At 36.5% G+C, this 20,399-nt stretch overlaps 1 protein-coding gene across 1 annotated transcript; it reads right to left on the reverse strand.

Moving 5' to 3' along the window:
• Positions 1 to 536: 536 nt before the first annotated feature.
• Positions 537 to 15,614, reverse strand: LOC108374043 (voltage-gated potassium channel subunit beta-2-like). Its single transcript, XM_017630000.1, has 7 exons — positions 15,503 to 15,614; positions 7,475 to 7,545; positions 6,239 to 6,557; positions 2,070 to 2,197; positions 1,635 to 1,981; positions 1,308 to 1,526; positions 537 to 662 (listed from the first exon to the last, which is right to left on the reverse strand). The coding sequence occupies exons 1-7, from the start codon at positions 15,544 to 15,546 to the stop codon at positions 561 to 563; spliced, it is 1,230 nt and encodes a 409-aa protein (XP_017485489.1). The 5' UTR covers positions 15,547 to 15,614; the 3' UTR covers positions 537 to 560.
• Positions 15,615 to 20,399: the final 4,785 nt, after the last annotated feature.

A 20,399-nucleotide genomic window follows, 5' to 3' on the forward strand; every position in this document is an offset into this window, starting at 1 on the left:
GTTCTGGTGTTTGCTGGTGCTGCCGTCGCAGCGTGTAAATCGTAAATATTTATGGTGTTATCGACTAAGCTACTATTAACGGTATCATTGAATAACAAACTTTTATTGGTCGTAGGTTGTTTTGATAAAATTGAAGAACGCAATTGTTGTTGTGTTTGTATATGTGGTTGCTGTTGTTGTTGTTGTTGTTCTCGGTCTGTGTAATGGACATGCAGCTGCTGCTGAGTATGCTCAGGCTGATGTAGTAGTAATAGTTGTTGTTGTTGTTGTTGTTGGTGCTGCTGTTGTTGCTGCAACTGCTGCTGCAGTTGTAAATCATGCTTGCTTATTGTTGTTGTCATTGTTGTACTACTTAAACTAGTTTTACTACTAATCGCTTTCAAAAATTTATTATCGTTATCTAAGGACCCCTTTTGTCACTGAATAACACAGAAACCCTGCTTCGACGCATCCTTCGCATCCGCCTCCTCACAGAACGCCTCCTCCTCATTTTTCGGTGACTCTGCCCCGCAAGGGCCACCGCCACTGAGGCTAGGTGGCCCCTGAGGGCAGGCTGATTGTCACCGAAGTGCAAGTGTCGATATCATTGGCGGCCGCACCGGTTTATTCTCTAATATGCGCTCTAACTCCATCATAACACTGGTTGAGAGGCGTGGCAGTAGCTGGAGGTATAGGAAAAGAGAACAAATACATAGTTGTGTGAGAGAAACTGAAATAAATATTGTACATAAATAAGTATATTTGTATATTTCTGTATGCCTATATGTACATTAGATCGTACCACTTTACAAGTAAACAAAAAAAGTTTGAAGTAGTCTTAAGTAATTTCGCAATGCAGTTAAAAAAAAAAAAAAATTTGGCCATTTTACCGTTTTCTTTGGCATCTACATTCGGCAACAAAAATTTGTTTTTTTTTAATGGTGGGTAAGTACTATAAAGGCGTACTTGAGGTCAATGAACTTTGGAAATATATCCTACTTTAAGATCCGACTGAAAATGCCGAAGCTTTGCCGAAAAATATTTTCAGCAAACAAATTTGTTTTTCGAAATTTCTCTGGTCTTAATGGAGCACGGTGAACTTTTTTCCGGTACGGTCTAATGTACATATTTATAATTAACTCAAGCAGTGGAATTCTAGAAATTCCTGCAATTTTTTTTGTCCAGAGGCTCCGAAATTTAAAAGTTTTTTTTTTAATATCCAACAGGAAACCCTAATATCTGCATTAAAAAAAGACGTGCCCATTAATGATAGTCGCATACTTTTAGGCACACCCCTTATTTAGCTAAAAAAATTTTGTGTAACTCACCTGCAAGGATTGCAAACTCTGATGCAATTGTTCGGCCGAAGTTGCGCCCAAAAGCAAACACTGCACCGGCTCATGCTTCAGCGACCAAGCAATGGAGAGCTGTGTTGGACTGCAACCCAATTTTTCGGCCAGCGCTGCTAAATCGCGCAAACGATCACAATGCCGACGTCCCTCGTCAACGCGATCTTTACCCCAACTGCCTTGTGGCGATAAGGCCGCCTGAAAGTATGAAGTTTAAAGTAATTTCCCATATTTAATAAGAAAAGCTCTTGAAAAATATATCCATATTTAGGCGTAATATTATATCCTAAATTTTTTTTAACTTACATTTCGGTTTATTTCATCCTCGGTCCATGAATAACTTTGGCTCTTCGTCTTGAATGATCCCTTTGGCAAGAAGAGTTTCTCTCCATTTTGCGTATCGGCCAATGCCATCGATAGCGGTCCCCAAGCCATTAGGCCCACACCAATCTTATTATACATTTCGGGTAAATACAGTTCACATTTCTCGCGGCAAAACATGTGATACTCGGATTGCTCGACAATGGGCGTAATACAGTTGAACTGACGGCAGTTTGTGTAGGCTTCCATAATTTCGACTTGCGACCAACGTGCTGTGCCCCAATACATTGCCCAACCTTGCTGAATGACATAATTCATGGCACGTACCACTTCTGTGCGCAAGTGTGTAATAATGAGAGGTGGATAGGCGTGAATAACAAAAATTTTCTTCAACATAATTTTCAATGTACATTTTCTTACCTTCCATGGGACACATTGCGTCAGCCTTATGTATAATCACAATGTCTATATATTGTAATTGCAAACGTTGCAAACTCGCCTTAACACATTCGATAATGTGCTTGCGTGAAAGGCCACGTTCTTCGGATCTACGGAGGAGAGTTAAAATATAAGGCGATAGAAAATTTGGAAGAAAGTGAAAAAATCTTATTGCTTGAAATTAGGACCAAAAAATATTCTTGTAAGTATTTCGGTTTCTCCGGAATACTCTTTTTTTCTATCAGGTTGTCTGCGTGGTGATCTGACTAGGCTGGCTTTTGATCATCTACGGGTTATTCCTACACCACGAACTTTTCGCAGCTCAGTGAGTATTCAATGAAATCTTGGACGTGTACAGTTTCAAAGGCCTTCGAACAATGCGATCGAAGTAGCTTCTTAGGTTCACAAAACCACAAGTGCTGATATTCATAGTAGAAGCTTTGACCTGACTCTGTTAACTTTGAATTTACGCTGAGAGACATAATAGCACACCCGACCCATACTCTCCCAAAATACAAAAAACACATATATGTATTTTCCTTATTTGGCCTACCTTCGTATTGATTCCTTACAATATCAGTATAAGTAGGGGGGTTTTACTGAATTGCCGCAAAGTTTTCGTGCCAGTGACCACACCAGCACACTTAGGCCCGGACCGTGAAACCCTTCTACTCAAACCATATTGTGAAGTCTGCAAAACCTAATACTTGTCGTATTCATACTTTAGCTACATATGTATGTCGATGTAGTCCTCAAATAATTCCTCTTCTTCTACAGAGTGCCGCAAGGTTTCTGGCTCTTATTCATTTCTGCGCACATCATTACCTACCCGCGTGTCTTCCGATAGCAATATAGCCTGTTCTGCTGTGTTCTGCTCAGGTTGAAGAGTTCTTCCATTCTGGCCGCATGAGTTTTGCCTTTCTACAAATGGTGAGTTTTGTGCATTGTCCACTTGCTTTTTTAAGAGGGAGATCCGTTGGAATGAGTTTGCAGGTAGCGAGCAGCATACAAAGCCCTTCCAAGGCGACGAAATCGCAAGTTCGTCTGTCTTCTCATTGCCTGGTATGTTCCTCCGCTCTAGAACCCATACCAAGTGAAATTGAAGAGGTCTAAGTAACTCCTGCATTGCAGGAACCTCAGCGAAACGTGTTTATTCAGCATAAATTGTGCTGAGAAGAGGTGGACTTTTACCCTATTCTCTAGTACTGAACAATCAGCGTAAAAGTGGAGTGATCAATTTCCTACAGTGACTTAGACTTGATAGACAGTATTCTGCGCATGTTAAGTTGATATAATTTAGAAGTGCGATGTGGTCACTGCAAGTGACTCCTCAGTCGGTTAATTCACGCAGCACCGAAGCGTTGCCCCAGCGAATTGTTGATTAGAACTCCCACTGCCTTTTAAGGAGTTATGCATGGGTGCTGGCTTTTTCTCCAATAGTATGTCTAAGTATTTCATGGATTACCTTAGCTCCAGCGCCGAATTGTCTATGACAGCGAGCTGGAAAGAGAGAATCTAGTGCTTCCTTTCGAAAAGCACCAGGTTAATTTTGTCTGGATTTACTCTCAGACTCCATCTTTCACAATCACCACAAAGTCGGCCGCATACGCAATGACCTTAGAGCATCTCTCTTCTTGCAGCGGTTGTGGCAGTTCATTAATCACCAATACCCTTTTAAGGTGAGACAGGAAACCGCTCTTCGGATTTCTGCTAACGCATATGCTCAGCATATTAATAGATGTCGTACAAGGCTGTAAGTCGAAGCCGAGACTCTCTAGAGCCGATGTGGTGCCGTAGCCGTAATATTGTTGGAAGTACCCTTGATGTCTCAATGTCCATTATCGCCATCAGGGTGTACTCCTTTATCATTAAAACTTGCTCAATGTGTGGCACGCTTTCGTTCAATGCTGTGTCAGTGGACTCCCCCTACTGATTCTCTGTAATGAGATTCAATCAGCCACTGCAATATCTAGGTCTTGGATTGATAGTAGACTTATAGGTCCAAAGTCTTTGTGGTTTGTATGAGAGGTCCATTTCTTCTTATGGAGATCAAAGGACTGCCTTTGTTCCCATGATTGACCTATTCAGTGCCTGATTGTGTGCATAGAAGAAGATCCAAGGATTCCTCACCATCCATTTCTATCCACGTCCCATCGGATCTTGGTAAGCATACCGCGGTAAACTAGGTGAACTCAGTACTTTTCTGAGCTTTGAGCCTTATGATACAGATTCCATGTCATTACAAAAGTTTCTCCATAAGGCCTTTTGCTTTACCATAACAGTATTTACAAACTTAATTATGTAGGGTAATTTTCTACATATACGACAGTGTGAAAATTTAGTTCTTAACAGTTTGGACAGGGTACATACGATATGCTCCTCATCTCGAGTGAAGGGACGTAGACTTCGTCTCTATATCATGGCCTGGGTCCTTCTGCATCAAACTCGCCATCGATGTCGCCCTTAAAATGCTTTAAAAGTGTTTCTTCCATATTTGAGGTATAGTTTAGGCGCGTGTTTTCAAGTTTTTATGTCCGTCCTTGCATGAAGTAGGCCAGGTCAAAAATTTGGGTTGCAATTCTGCCTGCCACCATTTCAAGCTCTCTCTCTCCCTATTCTTAGTTTTCTCTCCCTACTCTTCTCTGAGCATCCCCCAATTGCAGGTCGCGTAATAATTAACTCTATGGTGGTTGTGTATGCACCCAAATAATTTTCTATACCGCACTGATATCATCTATGTACTTTAAAAAGGAGTCCAGCAGTTAGATAGCGGCTACCGACGTAAATGGCAGCTGGGTCAGGCAGTCTTAAATGCGAGCTTACGAAGCGGAAAACTCTATAAAATCACTTCTAGCACCTTACTTCCACTAGGCATTAAATGACAAACATTTTTTAATGACAAATTCAGGTATTAAAAATGACACTCATTGCGTTATAAATAAATGTCATTGGGCACGTTCAGAAGGCGCAACAGCTCAGTAACTGTTGCCATTACACCTTCTGAACGCGTTGTTGTGTACTTCTGATCAACTGAACAGTTGCGTGTTAGATGATTGTAATATTTTTCTGATCATTAGAAACAACATGTTGTTGAGAGTTGAATTTGACAGCTAATGCATCAAGCCGGTCAGAAGACGCATAACGATCACTGATATTTTCAGCAACTGTTGCGCTCAACTGCTGCGCCTTCTGAACCTACCCATTGAGTCTGTTTCCACACACGATTTGTTTAGTGGGGAAACTGTCTTCGTATTTTTTTCTATTTAAATGCCTAGTGAAAATTAAGCATTATGCTGAATTTCCACTAGGTATTAAATAAGGAAATTTTAAATAACAATGTTGGGTACTAAAATATAGTCGTACCATTGCATTAATAAAAATAATCATTATGTCTGTTTCAACCTGGAATATTTTAAATGGCATCAACTTTTTGTCATTTCAATGCCTAGTGAAAAATCGGCTTAATATTTGTATATTTTGACAGTCTAAATACATTTGCTTTTAATTAAAATCTCATTTAAAAATATTTATATATGTATATACGTATCAGAGACGGAAAATAATCATTATTTTTTTTTTAATTTTAACCAAAAAAAAAAAATCAACAAGCTGTAATCGTCGTAAAACAATTTTATTTATACCCACGTATTTTTTTTTCAAACGTCCCACTGTAATTTTGATTTTTATTTTTCAAATTTAACCAATAAAGATTGAGTTTTAATTTTTCTCTCAAATCAAAAGCTAGCCAGCGCGATTTCCGACGTATCATTTTCAGAGGTAGCGACACATTTATTAAAGGAATAAGTCTTAAAATTTTCAGGTAAAAATTTCAGTAAGTTGCGTCTAAAAAGCTTTTTCAATTTTAGAAATAGTTATTATTTGTAAGCGGAAAAATAAAACTCAATAATAATTGTTATCTCTGAGCGAAAAAATAAAAATCATAAAATAATCATTATTTGTGATCGAAAAAATAAAAATCGATTAATAATCATTTCAGTTGAGCAAAAAAAATAAAAATCAATAATAATTATTATTTAGAGCGAAAAAAATAAAACTCATAAAATAACGATTAAATGCTGATTTAAATTATTTTACTCATAATGATTACCGTCCCTGGTATGTATGTATGGGTATTTATTGCTTTTACTCACTTGGTGCTCCAGTAAACTTTTGTGGTAATCACATATGCGGTCCTCTTCCAGCCGGTGCGCTGCAAAATCTTTCCAATTTCCGTCTCTGAATGCGCCTCTGAGATATCAAACAAATTGATGCCACTCTCGATGGCCAAACGCAATATGGCTTCGGCTTGTTCGTCACTAACTCCGGGCGAAAAGACCGGCCACGTACCCAGACCGACGTTGGAGACGCGCAAGCCGCTCTTGCCAAGATTCTTGTAGCGCAAGCCCGGCGTCGGCGTGGAGCCATGGCGTAACGGTAGTGCCGGATTCGAGCCCAAACTTATCGAACGGCCTTCAAAGAGCGCGCGCACCCACATCAAGAGAAGCGGGAAGAGAATATTAGCGAATAAGGTCAAACAAAGGAGAATTAATTAATTAAACTAAGCGACATTGACGTGCAAAACGAATGAGTTAACGACCAATTGCGAGCAGCGAGTACAGTGGCGTGCAAAGGTTTTATTTTTGTGTTTTTTTTTTTGATTTTTTACTAAAATATTTAATTTGTTGTAGGGAAATTTGTGCACGGCATAGGAGTATAGTATTTTTTGTTTACATGGATGCATATTTATGAAGTAGGTGTGGAAGCAAACTTTAATTAAGCAATTACAAAAACGATACTCAGCCTTGTAGATTGAATTGAGTGTAAGTTGACATTTTGGACATTTTGACATATTTTCATTTTTCATGTGTGCGTGCTGCACAGAATTCCAAACTAATGAACAAAAAAAATCCACAACCTCAATTGGCAGGACATGAATTTCGTATTAATTGCATGTTTTTGATAGATAACTTTACCTAGTGTTGCGCTACATTTTCGGTGTTTGGATTTATAGACATTTACAACAAATGAAATCTATTTAAACAACAACAATACTGATTAATTGATTAATGAATGTAATGATGAATGAATGAGCTTATGAGTTACTATTTGAGAAAACAACAAACATACTTTATGTACATAAACAAATAAAGCAACAACAATTTCTCAAATACTCTTTTCACACTATAAAAACCAAGAAAATACTCGGTAATTAATTACCACAAAAACTTATTAATTGTTGCTAGTATTTGAAAAGTAAATACTTGACTTAATTGAACAAATACGTTTACACACACACACACACGAAAATAGTATGAGAACAAAATGAGAACACTAATCATTTGAACACGAGTACAAGCGGCAGAAATTGGTAGTGAGAAATTTGATACCGAAATCAAGATGACCTCCCGTACCACTGAACTCCTCCATGCAGTCGAGTGACGCTATTGGGGCCCGGCACCTGCAATTGAAATTTAGCGTAAAAAGTAATTAGTAAATTGGAAAATTTTATAGTTTGAAAAATTAAAACAAGGTATGTATGCACATTAGGGTGGTCCCTAAAAAATTAAAAATTCTATATTTTGCATGAGACCCCTTTTATTTTTTTATATGTACAAAATAATTGCTTACCCCAAAATTTCAATATTACAAAAAAAATAATTTTAGCGGTCGCTATCAATGTTTGAAAAAAATAAACCTGTTAAAAAAAATTGAAGATTATTTGAGAAATCTGTCAAGTGCCAAAAGTGTGGTTTAGAGAAAACTGAGAAAAATGCGAAATTAAGAAATAGGGGTTTTTTAATTGAAAATATTTTTTTTTTTTAATTTTAATTGTTAATTTCAAATTATTTAGCGGGTTTCTGTGGTAAATGAAATATTTATTCGTTATTTTCGAGTGTTGTTAGCACATAAAATTACCTTTGAATTAAACAACAATTTTAATTTATTTCAAATTAAAAATTTGTATGAAGATGCACAGAAATTCTCAAAGGAATATCAAAAACCGCAAAAGAAATAATTCAGAAACACTAAAAAACATAAAAAACTCTTGCATATTATTCCATTTAGCTGCCATACGGCAATGGCTCGCTTGGGTTTATGCACTAATCGGCGTGTTTACTTCCAAAGAAGAATATTTCGTACTTAACTAATTTTTGTGGACGTCATTATTTTGTGGCAAAATAAAGGGGTGCCCAAAAAAAATTTACATGTTGATATTTTAAGCACCACCCTAAAGTATGTACATACAGTATAACTTTTTGCGGAAGTGGATTTTATTTCAGCCATTTGCGCCTAGATAATTTCGTGTTCAAAGTATTTGTTTGGATACCAAGTACCCATATATTGAGAATTAGAGACGACTAAGTACATAGGTTAAAAAACCTTAGGTTTGTAGCAGTTGCTAAATACTTAAAAAATATAATCGAAGTATTTAGGAGCTGCAAAATATCAGTACTAAGGCATGTATTTAGTAGATTTCTAAATACTAAACTGGTCAGGAAGAGAAACAATTATTATTATAATCGATAATTTTTGTTTTTATTCTTATTGATTCGGGATTTCTCGAAACATTTTAAGAGATTCTTTGTATCCTTCGAAAGATTTTTTCCAGATTCTTCATGTTTTACTCTTCAGTATTATTTTAGGAACTTTGCAAATTTTCGTTATTTTTTCAAGATTTTTTTTCGGTACTATTCGTGTTATATATTTTTCAAGATGTGGCGGGCCTACCGGGCTTTTCGTGATTTCGGAGCTTGCTTACAGTATTAAGTGAAGCCACAAATATCAAGTATCTGAGTACACGGTAGCATACATACAGTATGTAAATATTATCTACTCGGTATTTTGTGAGACCCAAACGACTTAAGTACTTACTTGGTTATTTAATACAACGTGTGTTAATACCTAAATACTTTTGTATCTAGTAATCAGTATTTAGTAAATAATATTTTTCCTAACACTGCTAGAAATTATCACGCATATTTACATTATGGCCCACACATACATACATATATAATAGCAATAAATAATCGTCACGCTTGCACTGAACTTTTTTTTTCCTGTAGTTGCACGCAATTCGCACGCAAAAAGCCGCAGCACTTGGGATTGCTTGCCCCTCATTTGATTAAAATTTCAGCCAATTTTAGTTGACCTGTTCGGCGTTGATTGCCAATGCTATTTTGTTCACAAACCTTCATGAGAATATTTACACATTTACTTCAACACGCGCACGCACTCACTATTTGGCTTTCACGTTACCACTTGCGCTTATTTGTCCTTATAAGCCGGTCGTCGATTGTTGGCACGGCATAAAATGGTAATTCTGCGATTGACTCTTTACGCTCGTACATACGAACGAGTAAGTGGCTTGTAAATGCAATTTTCTCTCGGTCACTTAATATTTAATATTATTATTTATTGAGTGTTCGGTGTTAAATTGGCATCTCGGTAGTATGGTATGGTCTGGTCTGACTGATTGCTCTTTTGATTGGCATTGAGTCAATGTGGAAAGCAATTGCGTGCGATAGCTGGTATTGTTTAAGCTCAAGGATAACTGAAGTTATTGTAATTGCCACTTTATTTACATAGCTTAAGCAAACTTAAATACTGTGAGGGAAAGCTACCCAGCATAGCCTAGAATAAATTATTTATTCAACCCATAAATAGACGTATCAAAAAAGTCACATAATGGGACCCTTGATTATTCTCTGGATCGACAATAGGTTCAGTGGTAGAAGCGTGCGTCATTTGGTAACGCTGAATTAACGAAAATAGCTACTCCTATGGGTGGAATTGTAGCTTGTCTTTTATGAAAGAGTGTGGTAAATTAATTTATGCTCCTCACTGCATCGAAAGCCATTGGTGTTGTTGTGTACGCCGATGACTTAGTTATACATGTCATAGGAAAATTCACTTCGACTAAAGCCTGCACTTAATTGCCTGGAAAGATGTGTAGGCAGAAAGTAACGATCTGGGGGTTCATCCCTTCAAAACTTAACAAGGTCTGTTCTTTCGAACTCTATCACTCAATGGCGCCAATCTTAAATTGTTAAAAGAGGCAATGCTTTCGCGACTTATTTTTGAGACTAACTTTTCCTGGAATACTGAGAAGCCAAGAATTACAGCTCCAAATGCGCTCTACTCCAGCAGCGAGCTCAACTGGAAAGCGAGATCCATCAAGCGCAATTAAAATTCGTCTTCATTATGAAGAGTCAAGGTGCCTGCGAAGGAAAGAGTGGTACTTCGGGAAGTGAGAAAGCAAGCGAATGCACGATTTATATACCCACGAGTTGAGGAGAAATAATCTGCATACATGTATTGAATCGCGCCCAATTTAGATACTGCTCGATGCTCGAAGAAAACGCAGTTTAGCAAAGCTTTCAAAATCTACAAAAAATATCAGGTGGACTCTGGACAATTGCCCATATGGCTGTCATGTGCGTAGCCCAATTGAACAATTTCATCCAGCACTTCCTATGCGGTGACATGAAGACAGGGAGGGACGAGTGTGAAAAATCGTCTCTTTTGACATCGTAACGGTCTCTGCGGCCCCGAGAGAACTCTTTAACTTGAGCGGCCCGCATAACCTAGCCAGGGATGGTTAATTTACTGGTAATAATATCATTTCTCGCGGGTTTTCAAGTTTGTGTAGTTTTAAAAAGTATGTTTAACAAAAAACTAAAAAATTACCAGGAATAGAAACATCACCTTTTGATTAGATGCGCCTCATATGTAATAGGTATATTTGGAAATTATATTCACAGCTGTTGGATGAATAAGGATAATGGCTATCCAAAACAAAAAAGTAGATATCTGATTTCCCTGTGTCATTTTGCTTTTTCCAAAGGTTTTATTGAGCTTTCTATCACGATTTCGCTAATTTAGAAAAAAATGGAAAAATAAAGCTTTTAAATGTGATGAAATTCCAATAAGACTCTGTAACCCTGGAAATGACCACACGTACATACATATGCATGTGTCATATATTTTTATTTTTATAACTTTCGCAAAATAGCCACAAGCCTTTAATTTTCCCAAACAGAATTCCAACAAGTAATCCAGCTGACTCTTTTCACATAAAAAACAGTTTACTCACCAATTTGCAACTTTAGTGCTACATACGACTTTGTATGTGTGTAAGCATGTATGCACATCAGGGAACTGCAATTATTCGTGTTTTTAATACCTTGGTTGAATAACATAAGAAATAGTATTAGTGGATATTAGTCATAGAAAAATATTCACTCATATTCACTTATACTCCTTTACGCACGGCACACGAAGCTCGAGTATGTACAATGACTAAGTTCTCTGTTTGTACCCTGCAGGGAAAGCCACTAGTAAAAAACAGATGTCGCTGATAAGTTGTTCGAAGTTGTCGAAATGGTAGACCGTCGCTTTAGCAAATACTAGTTAATTAACTGGTTTTTTACTGACTAGTTTGACCTTTCAGTGCAGAAAACAGGTATAATTATAGTTCATAACGAACTAGTATGACTTCTGTCCTTAAACAATTGTTCATGAACTGGAATTTGTGCGTATTAGTTAAGCTTTTCAATGCAGGGTTTTAAACCTGTGTAGTGCGCGATTCTCTCACTGAGCCACTAAACAAATTTGTTCTACTGAAATGAATCATAAAATCGAACGTAAAATCGAACTGGCAGACTATACTCGTTAGAGACAAAAATTTCCCGCACGAATAAGGGTAAGTATATCTTGAGTGTGTTCTTGTTTTGGTGGGAAATATTCATAGTACTTTTTTGAATAAGTATGAGTACTCATTTCCACCAATTTTTATGGATCATAAATAAGTACACCAATTTTATTAGTAATCAAAGCAGGTCTCTGATGCACATGCATTTTCCCACTCACTCTACATATGCAGATATATATTTACGCTAGCTTGCTTGTGTGTTTGTATGCAAATAAACGTTTACACGAGCGGAGATGCGTAAATGTTGCAACCACAAAGTTCTCTACATTGCTGGCCCAGTTTAAAGCCTACACCCATACAAACACACTTGCTGGATATGTATGTATATGTAAGTATATGTAAGTAGAAGTAGAGTTTAACGAAGCATTAAAATGGCTTCTGTGGCAAACTCTGATTTTTAAATAATTTAACTACTTTAAATGCAGGACTGGACAACAGCATGTTGTTCGTTGTTGTTGTTGGAAATATGTATGAACATACTCGCAAGTCCCAGCACTTTACTTCAAATGATAGCTAATGTTATTATTATCGTTGTTTTTTTACTACATACAACCAATGCATTTTATTTTATTAAAATTATTTTCTGCAAAGCAGTTTACTTCTACGAGTACTGACTGGATTTCGAGTAGCAAAAGTAATTACAGTTACGTTGGTAATTGCACTTGTTTTAATTGCGCACATGCACTCATACACCTGTACATATACAGCACACTAGACATATCTGATATTGTTTTTGTAATAAAGCTTCTGCCCATTTTTAGTTGCAGTCAACTATTTTAATTTTTTTGTTGTCATAATGCTGAAATCGCACAACAATGGCAAGTGCTTAATGTAACCCTCAATGTCGCCCGCCTGCTACAACTTCATTAGTGGTGGGGAACTATGGGATGTACACATCGCAACAGCTACACAGATGTACCTCCATTCGCTCCTACATGCCCTCTACACGGTCAGACCGCTTGTATGTGTAACAGGCCCATGATAATCTGTAGGCAAATTTTTGCTGTTGCCAGCAAAAGTAGTTAAAACGCCAATAATTGTAACCGCGTTGGCATTGGCGGCATCGTTTTAATTTACATTTTAAATTTTTGTCACAGGAAGCTTGGTCGCTGGCCGTAGAAATGCGTGCCAATAAATGTTGGTAAGTTGACAAGCGTTGGTGGCAACCTTGTGGGTCCTACATACATATATAATATTGCAATTTGCCAATGTTTGATTTTGCTTAAGTTTTATATTTCGAAATAGCGTTTTTTATTTAATTTAAAAGTGTCTATAACACTGTAAAGGGTTATTATGAGAGCAATATATAGATATATATAGTTATATAGTATTTATAGCAGTAGATCGTGTTTAAACGAACATAACACCCACGGGTACAAAATTGTATTTGCATCGCACTATTGCATTTAAATAAATAACACAATTCAACAGCGTTTTGTGCGGCAGGAATGATTCCAACTTAGGATGAAAGACCTGGATCGATGAAGTAAAATCTCCAATTTTTTTTTTGGATTTGCAGACCTAATTTGTTTACGGCCATGTTAAGTTTGCAATTTTTTTGGATCATTATTTTTAGATTAAGTGGAAAAGAGGTTAAAATTTATATCTGGTCGAAGTACATATGTAGTTTAGGTAAATATAATAAAATTTCGCAAGGAATTAGCTCTCTCACGAAAGCGTTGTTTTGTTCCTTTTTTTAAAAATGTTCTCATATTTGTTTATTCATCCGAAAATTTTACTACGGGTACTTTAAGGTAAAATCTTTATACGAAATATATAGTTTATGTTTTGTTCATTAATATAACTATAGCTCCTTTCAATGCTGATGGTCCGGAGCTTGGGTCATCAGTATCGCTATCACCATAATCTGAGTAACATATAACGTCCGATGTGGACTTCTACGTTCTTTGTATAAAGATTTAAGCCTCTAGCGACCTCGCAAATGCCTCTAGTATGCTACTACTATATGTACCCAGGCTACATCTTTTGCTCCAATATGAATTTTAACTTTTTTCCACTTAGTCAGGCAAAAAAATTGCATACCTAATATTACCACTAAAAAATTGTTATCCGCGAATGCCAAAAGATTTAGAGGTTTTACTAAACCGGTCTAGGTTTTTCATCCTGAGGCGGTCATTCCGGCCCAGACAATGGCCTTGAAATTGTTGCACCGTGTAACAAGCGTGCCTTAAAACCTAAGGGATGCACTATGAAATCGTCTGCATGAGTGACAAGTTCTTCAAGAGCCGATACATATTTTTGGGCAGATCTCTCATTTATTAAGGGCATTCAGAAAATTTTCCCAGGTTTTGGTTGTACGCTGGTCTTGGGACCCGCCACCCCACCTTAGTGAGAGTGTCTTATTTTGATGACGACCACGGCGAACGTTTAAAGCAAAAGAACATGCACCTGAAATTTCTGGACCCATAAAGGGGAAGCTGCCTCTGCCCTACCACGTAATATTCTCAAGAAGACTTAGGCTGACATCACCATCATGAAAGGAAAAAGTTGGTTGATGCCCAGTATAAGAAGAAAGATTAAGCCACATGGCTGTGTCAGTTGTCTTGGCATAAAGTCTAAATATGAAGATATCAGCCTGGCAACATCGAAAAAATTATCTTAATTTAATGGAAACGTTACTCAGTCTAAATACCCGGTTCTTCTTAGAACCGGACTCGACAGAACTAGTTATTTAATTACTCGGAACCGCACATCACTACCGGCTAGCTAGAAGGAGGAACGACTGGCACTTGCGAAGAAGAAGTTAAAGAAAAATGTCTAACCTCTAGACTATTACGCAGTGCCAAAGGCGTCATCCCGGCTGGAAATGAAATGGGATTCCAAACCGGCGAAGTCTAGTTTTCTAGTTTAGTTTTTCAGCTTTAAAGGTATTATGCATAAAGTTAACGCTCTCTTTAGCTGGCTCTTCTCCAGCCTATCTGGCCAGAATTTTCGCACTTGTTTCTGTAGAAATAGATTTAATAAATACTATCTTATCGCTGTTGATTTTGACCTCAGCTGTATCAGTTCTTGTTTCGACACTCTTTAGAGGGGTATTAGGTGCAGATAGGAAGCCTAATAGCCTATTTCCACCAGAGGCTTAACTGCAGCGAAGAGCTCAGATGGGTTCCAAGAATTTCAATATCTGGTGAGCGGCAAGGTTTGTTTATTAGTTTTTGCTTTTCCTTTCGAGTTGTAATCTCCTTGTTGCAATAGGCATAAACTGCAGTTAAGGATTTTGTGGAAATGAACTTTAAGACCAAATTCAAATTTCAGTGAAAAATTTCAAGCGTAACCTCACCATTTCATGATTTCAAGTTTTCCTGCGGGGACGACGCAACACACAACCATTTGCTCACACTGATATTTCCACGTTTTGAAGTGAATGAATACAAATGGTTTCAACCATTAAAATTGTCTCAAGCTATAGCATTTCGTATGCACGACTGCAATTAATCGATTGCTTCAGCAAGCCATACAACCGAAAGGATATTGAGAGATAAGAAAGAGATAACTTTTCAAATTGCATTGAACTGGTTAAGCAACGACTTTAACGACGTCATCATATGTGTAGCGCAATTGAATTGTGGGCAACAATGAAAATAATTTGTTGCCTGAAATAACTGTGGCAGTTGAATGCATTGCATTGCAATACAGCAATACAGTGTGTGCGTGTGTGTACGTGCCGTACTTCACCGTTTACCTGTAAATTGTCACTGCATTCGATTCTTCGCTTGTATTATCCATATTGTTGTTGTTGTCATTGGTATTGGCCCCCACACCAATTGCACCGCCACCACCTCTACCAGCACTCGTTGCTGTTGCTGCACCACCTGCCAGCCCGCTGCCCATAAAAACGGCGATGGGCGCATTGGCGTTGGCAGCATTTGCTGCCTGGACGTTGGAGACGGCGGCGGCGGCGGCGGCGGCAACATTCGAAGGTATTACTGTTATATTAGCGTACGTCGGCATATTATAGTGGTTGGCGGCGGCGGTGCTGCTGCTGCTGCTGCTGCTCATGGCAGCGTTGATGTTGGCGTGCGCAGCGAAAGCGGCAGCGGTGGCACTGGTCATGACAGCGCTCGGTGCATGGCCGTACGTGTGCGACGACGGATGAGCATGAGCGCTGGCAATGCCAATGCTACCATTCAGTATGCTCAGATTGCCGCTGCTCAAAGCGGGCGGTGGAGGTGGTGGCGGTTGTAGTGGCGGAAATGATAAGATGCCGCCACTAAAGTTGGCAGCGCTGCTGTTGTTCAGATTGACGGCGGCGGTGGCGGCATGCGCATGTGGATTATTAGCTGTTGTTGCTGTTGCTGTGGTTGTAGTCGTGCTGCTGTGGCTGCTGCTCGCATGCGTTGTTGTTGAATTGTTGTCATCAGATGCGGTCAACACCATGACGGCGGTTTGATTTTGTTGTTGTTGCTGCAACTGTGAATACTGCTTTGTGGCGATTTTGGTGGCTATTGGCATTTTACGGAGATGCCGCAAATGAAGAATGCAATTTTTTTATGATTGCTGTGGTTTTTATCTTATGTTTTATTTTTTATTGCTGCTGTTGTTGTATGGTTGTATTTAATAACCTTTATTGTTGTATTGTTTATAGTTGTCGGAAAATTGGATTTACAAATTTTTCTAGGTTTTCGTGGTTTTATTTTTTTGTTTATTAGTTGCTGCTGTGTTTTTACTTCGGCCATTGTTTACGCAAACTGACAGGCCATAAAATTTGCATGGTTATTGGCGGATGCGTGCGTACTTTTGGCGAATGGCTGGGCGCGGTGATGTGTTTATGGTGTTAACAATAGGGTGGTGTGGTATGTAGAGTGAAGCGCGCGCTGTGTAAAAAGTGCTGTAGAGTAGATTTGACAGCCAAAAAATTTTTTTGTGAATTTTCGTTTGACGTTTTTTAATTTTTACGTTTATTATAACTTTCACGCGGATTTTTTGTGGAATAATAAAAATGTTGCTCCAATCGGTAAGTATTGCTTTGAATTTTGTTTTTAATATACAAAATTAAGATGTTTTGTTAATGTTTTATTTCTTAATTTTTATTTTTCCTACGTTTTATTTATCATGTTACGCAGTTTTTTTTTAATTTTTTGTCTGCGCTTTTGTTATCTAGTTAGTTCAACGAAAGAAATTGTGCCACCGCTGTTTCATTGCTAAAATTCATTTGCATTCATAATTTGGTTTCTTTTTTAAGATTAAAAAAAATTGTTTTTTTTTCAATTTTATTCAAAATAATTTAATACCACTACTTCCATTTTAGCGTGCAGTGTTTGTTTGTTATTTATTTAATTCAGTGGTTTTAAAATACATAGACGCGCTTGTATTTAGATTAGTAAATACATACATACATACTTCACTGACGTTATTGCAACTTTTTTTTTGTCAAATTTATTGCATTGCTTTCGCGCTATTGTCTGATTCTGTCATTTGATTTGCATTGCTTTCCATACAAATTATTATGCTTGAAAAAGTTTTTAGCCGCTAATTGAACTCATTGAAAATTGTTTGCAGCTCAACTCATTGTTCATATTTATTTAATATTTTTTTGTTTTGTCTTTTTTTCAAATAAATATTTTTATTACTCAGCTTTTTTTTGTAAAACTCTTGCGTGCTTTCATTAAAATAAATTAAATACATATTTTTGTGGCTTATTTTAGCGTTCGATTATTTTATGCCTACTTGTTGTTGTGTTCATTTATTTATTTATTTCTAGGTTTAATTGAGCAAATATTGATTGTGTTTGTTTTCAGAGTATTATAAATATTGTGTTAGTAGTGGAAAATACGTAGTTAAACTGCACTCCAACGCAGGCTTGCTTAATTTTCTTTTGTTTTTTTTTTAAGTTTTTTTATTAAAAGCTTGGCTATTTTGTGTAAATCAATTATTAGTTACTTTGTGAGCTTTTGCTTAAATAAATTTTATTTGTCTACGTTTGATTTCACTTTCTTCAAATTATGTTTAGCTGAAATATGAAAGTTGTTGTTCCTCTCTATTTAGTTATTATTTTTAGTTTTTTTGTTGTACCATTTTCACTAAAAAATTTATTTGCTAATATTATGGTTTCACTTTTTATAGAAATGATTTGCGTGCTTTGAAACTTTTTTGCTAAAAATTTTTATTTTGTTTATTTATCACTTTCATTTGTTAAATTTGCAATATTAGACCCCTTTTGGCTAAGTAATTAAAACTGGCATTTTTTCCAACGCCACTCATTGTTGTTGTACTTTAATAGAATATGTACTTAAACTATGACGATTACTTAGTAAGCATTAAATAACTAAAAGTTTGTTGCATATTTTAAGGCAGTTTCGCTTGTTTTCTTTTTTATCGCTTTGTTTGTATTTTTTGTTTTTGGTCTCCGTTTTTTTTTTCTACTCAAATTTCTTATTTCATAACAGTTGAACTTTCGCTTGAACTTTGCTTATTTGCTCATGTACGGTTTTTCTTTCCTTTGTTTAATGCTCGCTCTCCTGCAAGAGAAGTGCTTGGCTTAGTATGTATGACTTTCAAAGCATTCTGCTTGCCGCTTTTAATTCCACTTTAAGCTTAGCAGAGTTTATGTTGGTTGCCGTTGTGTGTGTGTGTTTTCTATGCGCTTGCTACTGCGACTATTTATTTCTAAATCTTGTTTTTTTTTATTTCTTACGCTCTTTTTCTCCACACAAAGTTGTTGGCTGCTGGCACACAGCAGGGAAATTACAAGGAAATGAGAAAATGTAATTTATGTACTATGTTGCAAAACAGTTTATTGCACATTTTTATAACTTGCCATAGTGGATTTGCGAATCAAAGTAAGTTTGCTAAGCACTTAATTGCATAAATACATAAGCACTTCTGAATGGCAGCGTGATTTAGGTAGAATGTAAACATTTTTCAAAGAAAAAAAAAATATGCAATATGTTTTTTCATAACTTTGAGTGCGCATAAAATGTAAGTGCAGACTAAAGAAATATGTTTCTCGTATTGAAACCAAACCGCAAAGAAGTTTTAGCTCACCCCATTATTTTCATGACTTCAAGTTTCAAATGCTTAAAGCGCCATTGGGTGTGGTTGGAATGTATGAAAAATTAGCAAACCCGTATGCCGTTAAAACGCTAAATCACTGGTCAGGAAAATGCACATAGCAGGAGAAGTTTTCAAAAATTACGAAAAATTGTTCTTGCATCAAACCAATTCATTATGTAGTGGATGTCGTCCCTAACCAAGAATACCTTTAAACTAGAGTTTTTTTAAAAGAAATTTTTTCTGGTCGTCAATATGGAAATATTTCGGATAACTTCTGTAATATTATTTATTTTCGACTTTTCAAAGAGAGGGCAATTTGCTTCGAAAATATATTCAAACTGAACCGCTTTCGTTTGACACCTATATTGTGATACATTGGTATGTACTTCAATTACCTTATGCATTAATTCGAATCTTATTTTTAAAACAGGTGTCAAACTCTCTTCCAAGATCTTAAAAAAAAACATGTATATAACTGCACTAAATTTGAATTTCCAAATAGGTTGCAACCTCAAAAACTTCTAAAAACTCTTTCGTTTGAGATTGTGACACATAAATATTTCAAATAAATGAGGAAATACATATGTTGAATTTTACTGTTTAAACAGTTGGTAACCCTTCTACATATCGTTTAGAAATAAAGCCATTTCAAACTCACCTCCATTGGTATCCATCCTTAGTAATTTATTTAAATAATAAATAATTGAAATTACATTTTTTAAACAGGTGGCAACTCTCTTTAAACACCTCAAGCATATTTAAAATGTTCAAACTAAATCTTTCTTAACTTTCTTATGTTTGCCACTCGTATTTTATTATTGTTTATATTTTTTTTAATTGCACTTTTTTCTCAAATAGGTGGCAACTCTCTTCAAAATATTAAAAAAAAACTTTTAAAAACCGCTTTCGCCTAGCAACCATATTGTGATACATATTTCCCTTAATTAATGTTGAATTCGATTTTCAAACAGGTGGCAACCCTCTTACATAAAGTTTAGAAATAATGCCTTTTCACCCACTACCATTGACACCCATATTGTAATAATTTATTTCACTTATTAAATAATTTTAATTAAATTTTTTAAAGATTGGCAATCCTTTTCAAAAAATAAATCCCTTCCGCACATTCACAGGCCAAGCGCATTAATTTGATACCTCATTTTTGACAATCCAACGATCGCTGCTGACCGGATCACCCCACCCACATAGCTACATACATAGCTCCAAAACGCCCGAAATTTACTAAGCATTTTTATTAAAGAAATTGAAGTAGGTAGTTGTTTTGAAGCCAGTGAGGGGAAAGTATGTAATAATTTTCCGCCTAGCTGTAGAGCTTTCACAGCCGTAAATTCCTTCAAATCATTATCTTGAAATAAGTTTACGCAACAGCAACTTGTATGCTACTTTAAAGAGGATTACAATTTTATCTACATACGTAAACAGATTTAAAAGGATTCATTTTCTCTGCAGAAATACCTTAGTATAAACATAAACTAACCAAAGAAGGAACGATTTAATACTTGCACTACGGGTATGCAAATAAGAAAAACACTTCACATATTCATTTTAATTAGCAAAGAAAAAAA

Source organism: Rhagoletis zephyria, unplaced genomic scaffold (assembly GCF_001687245.7).
Source record: "Rhagoletis zephyria isolate East Lansing unplaced genomic scaffold, Rhagoletis_zephyria_1.1 Rzeph_scaffold_07271, whole genome shotgun sequence".
Lineage (NCBI taxonomy): Eukaryota > Metazoa > Arthropoda > Insecta > Diptera > Tephritidae > Rhagoletis > Rhagoletis zephyria.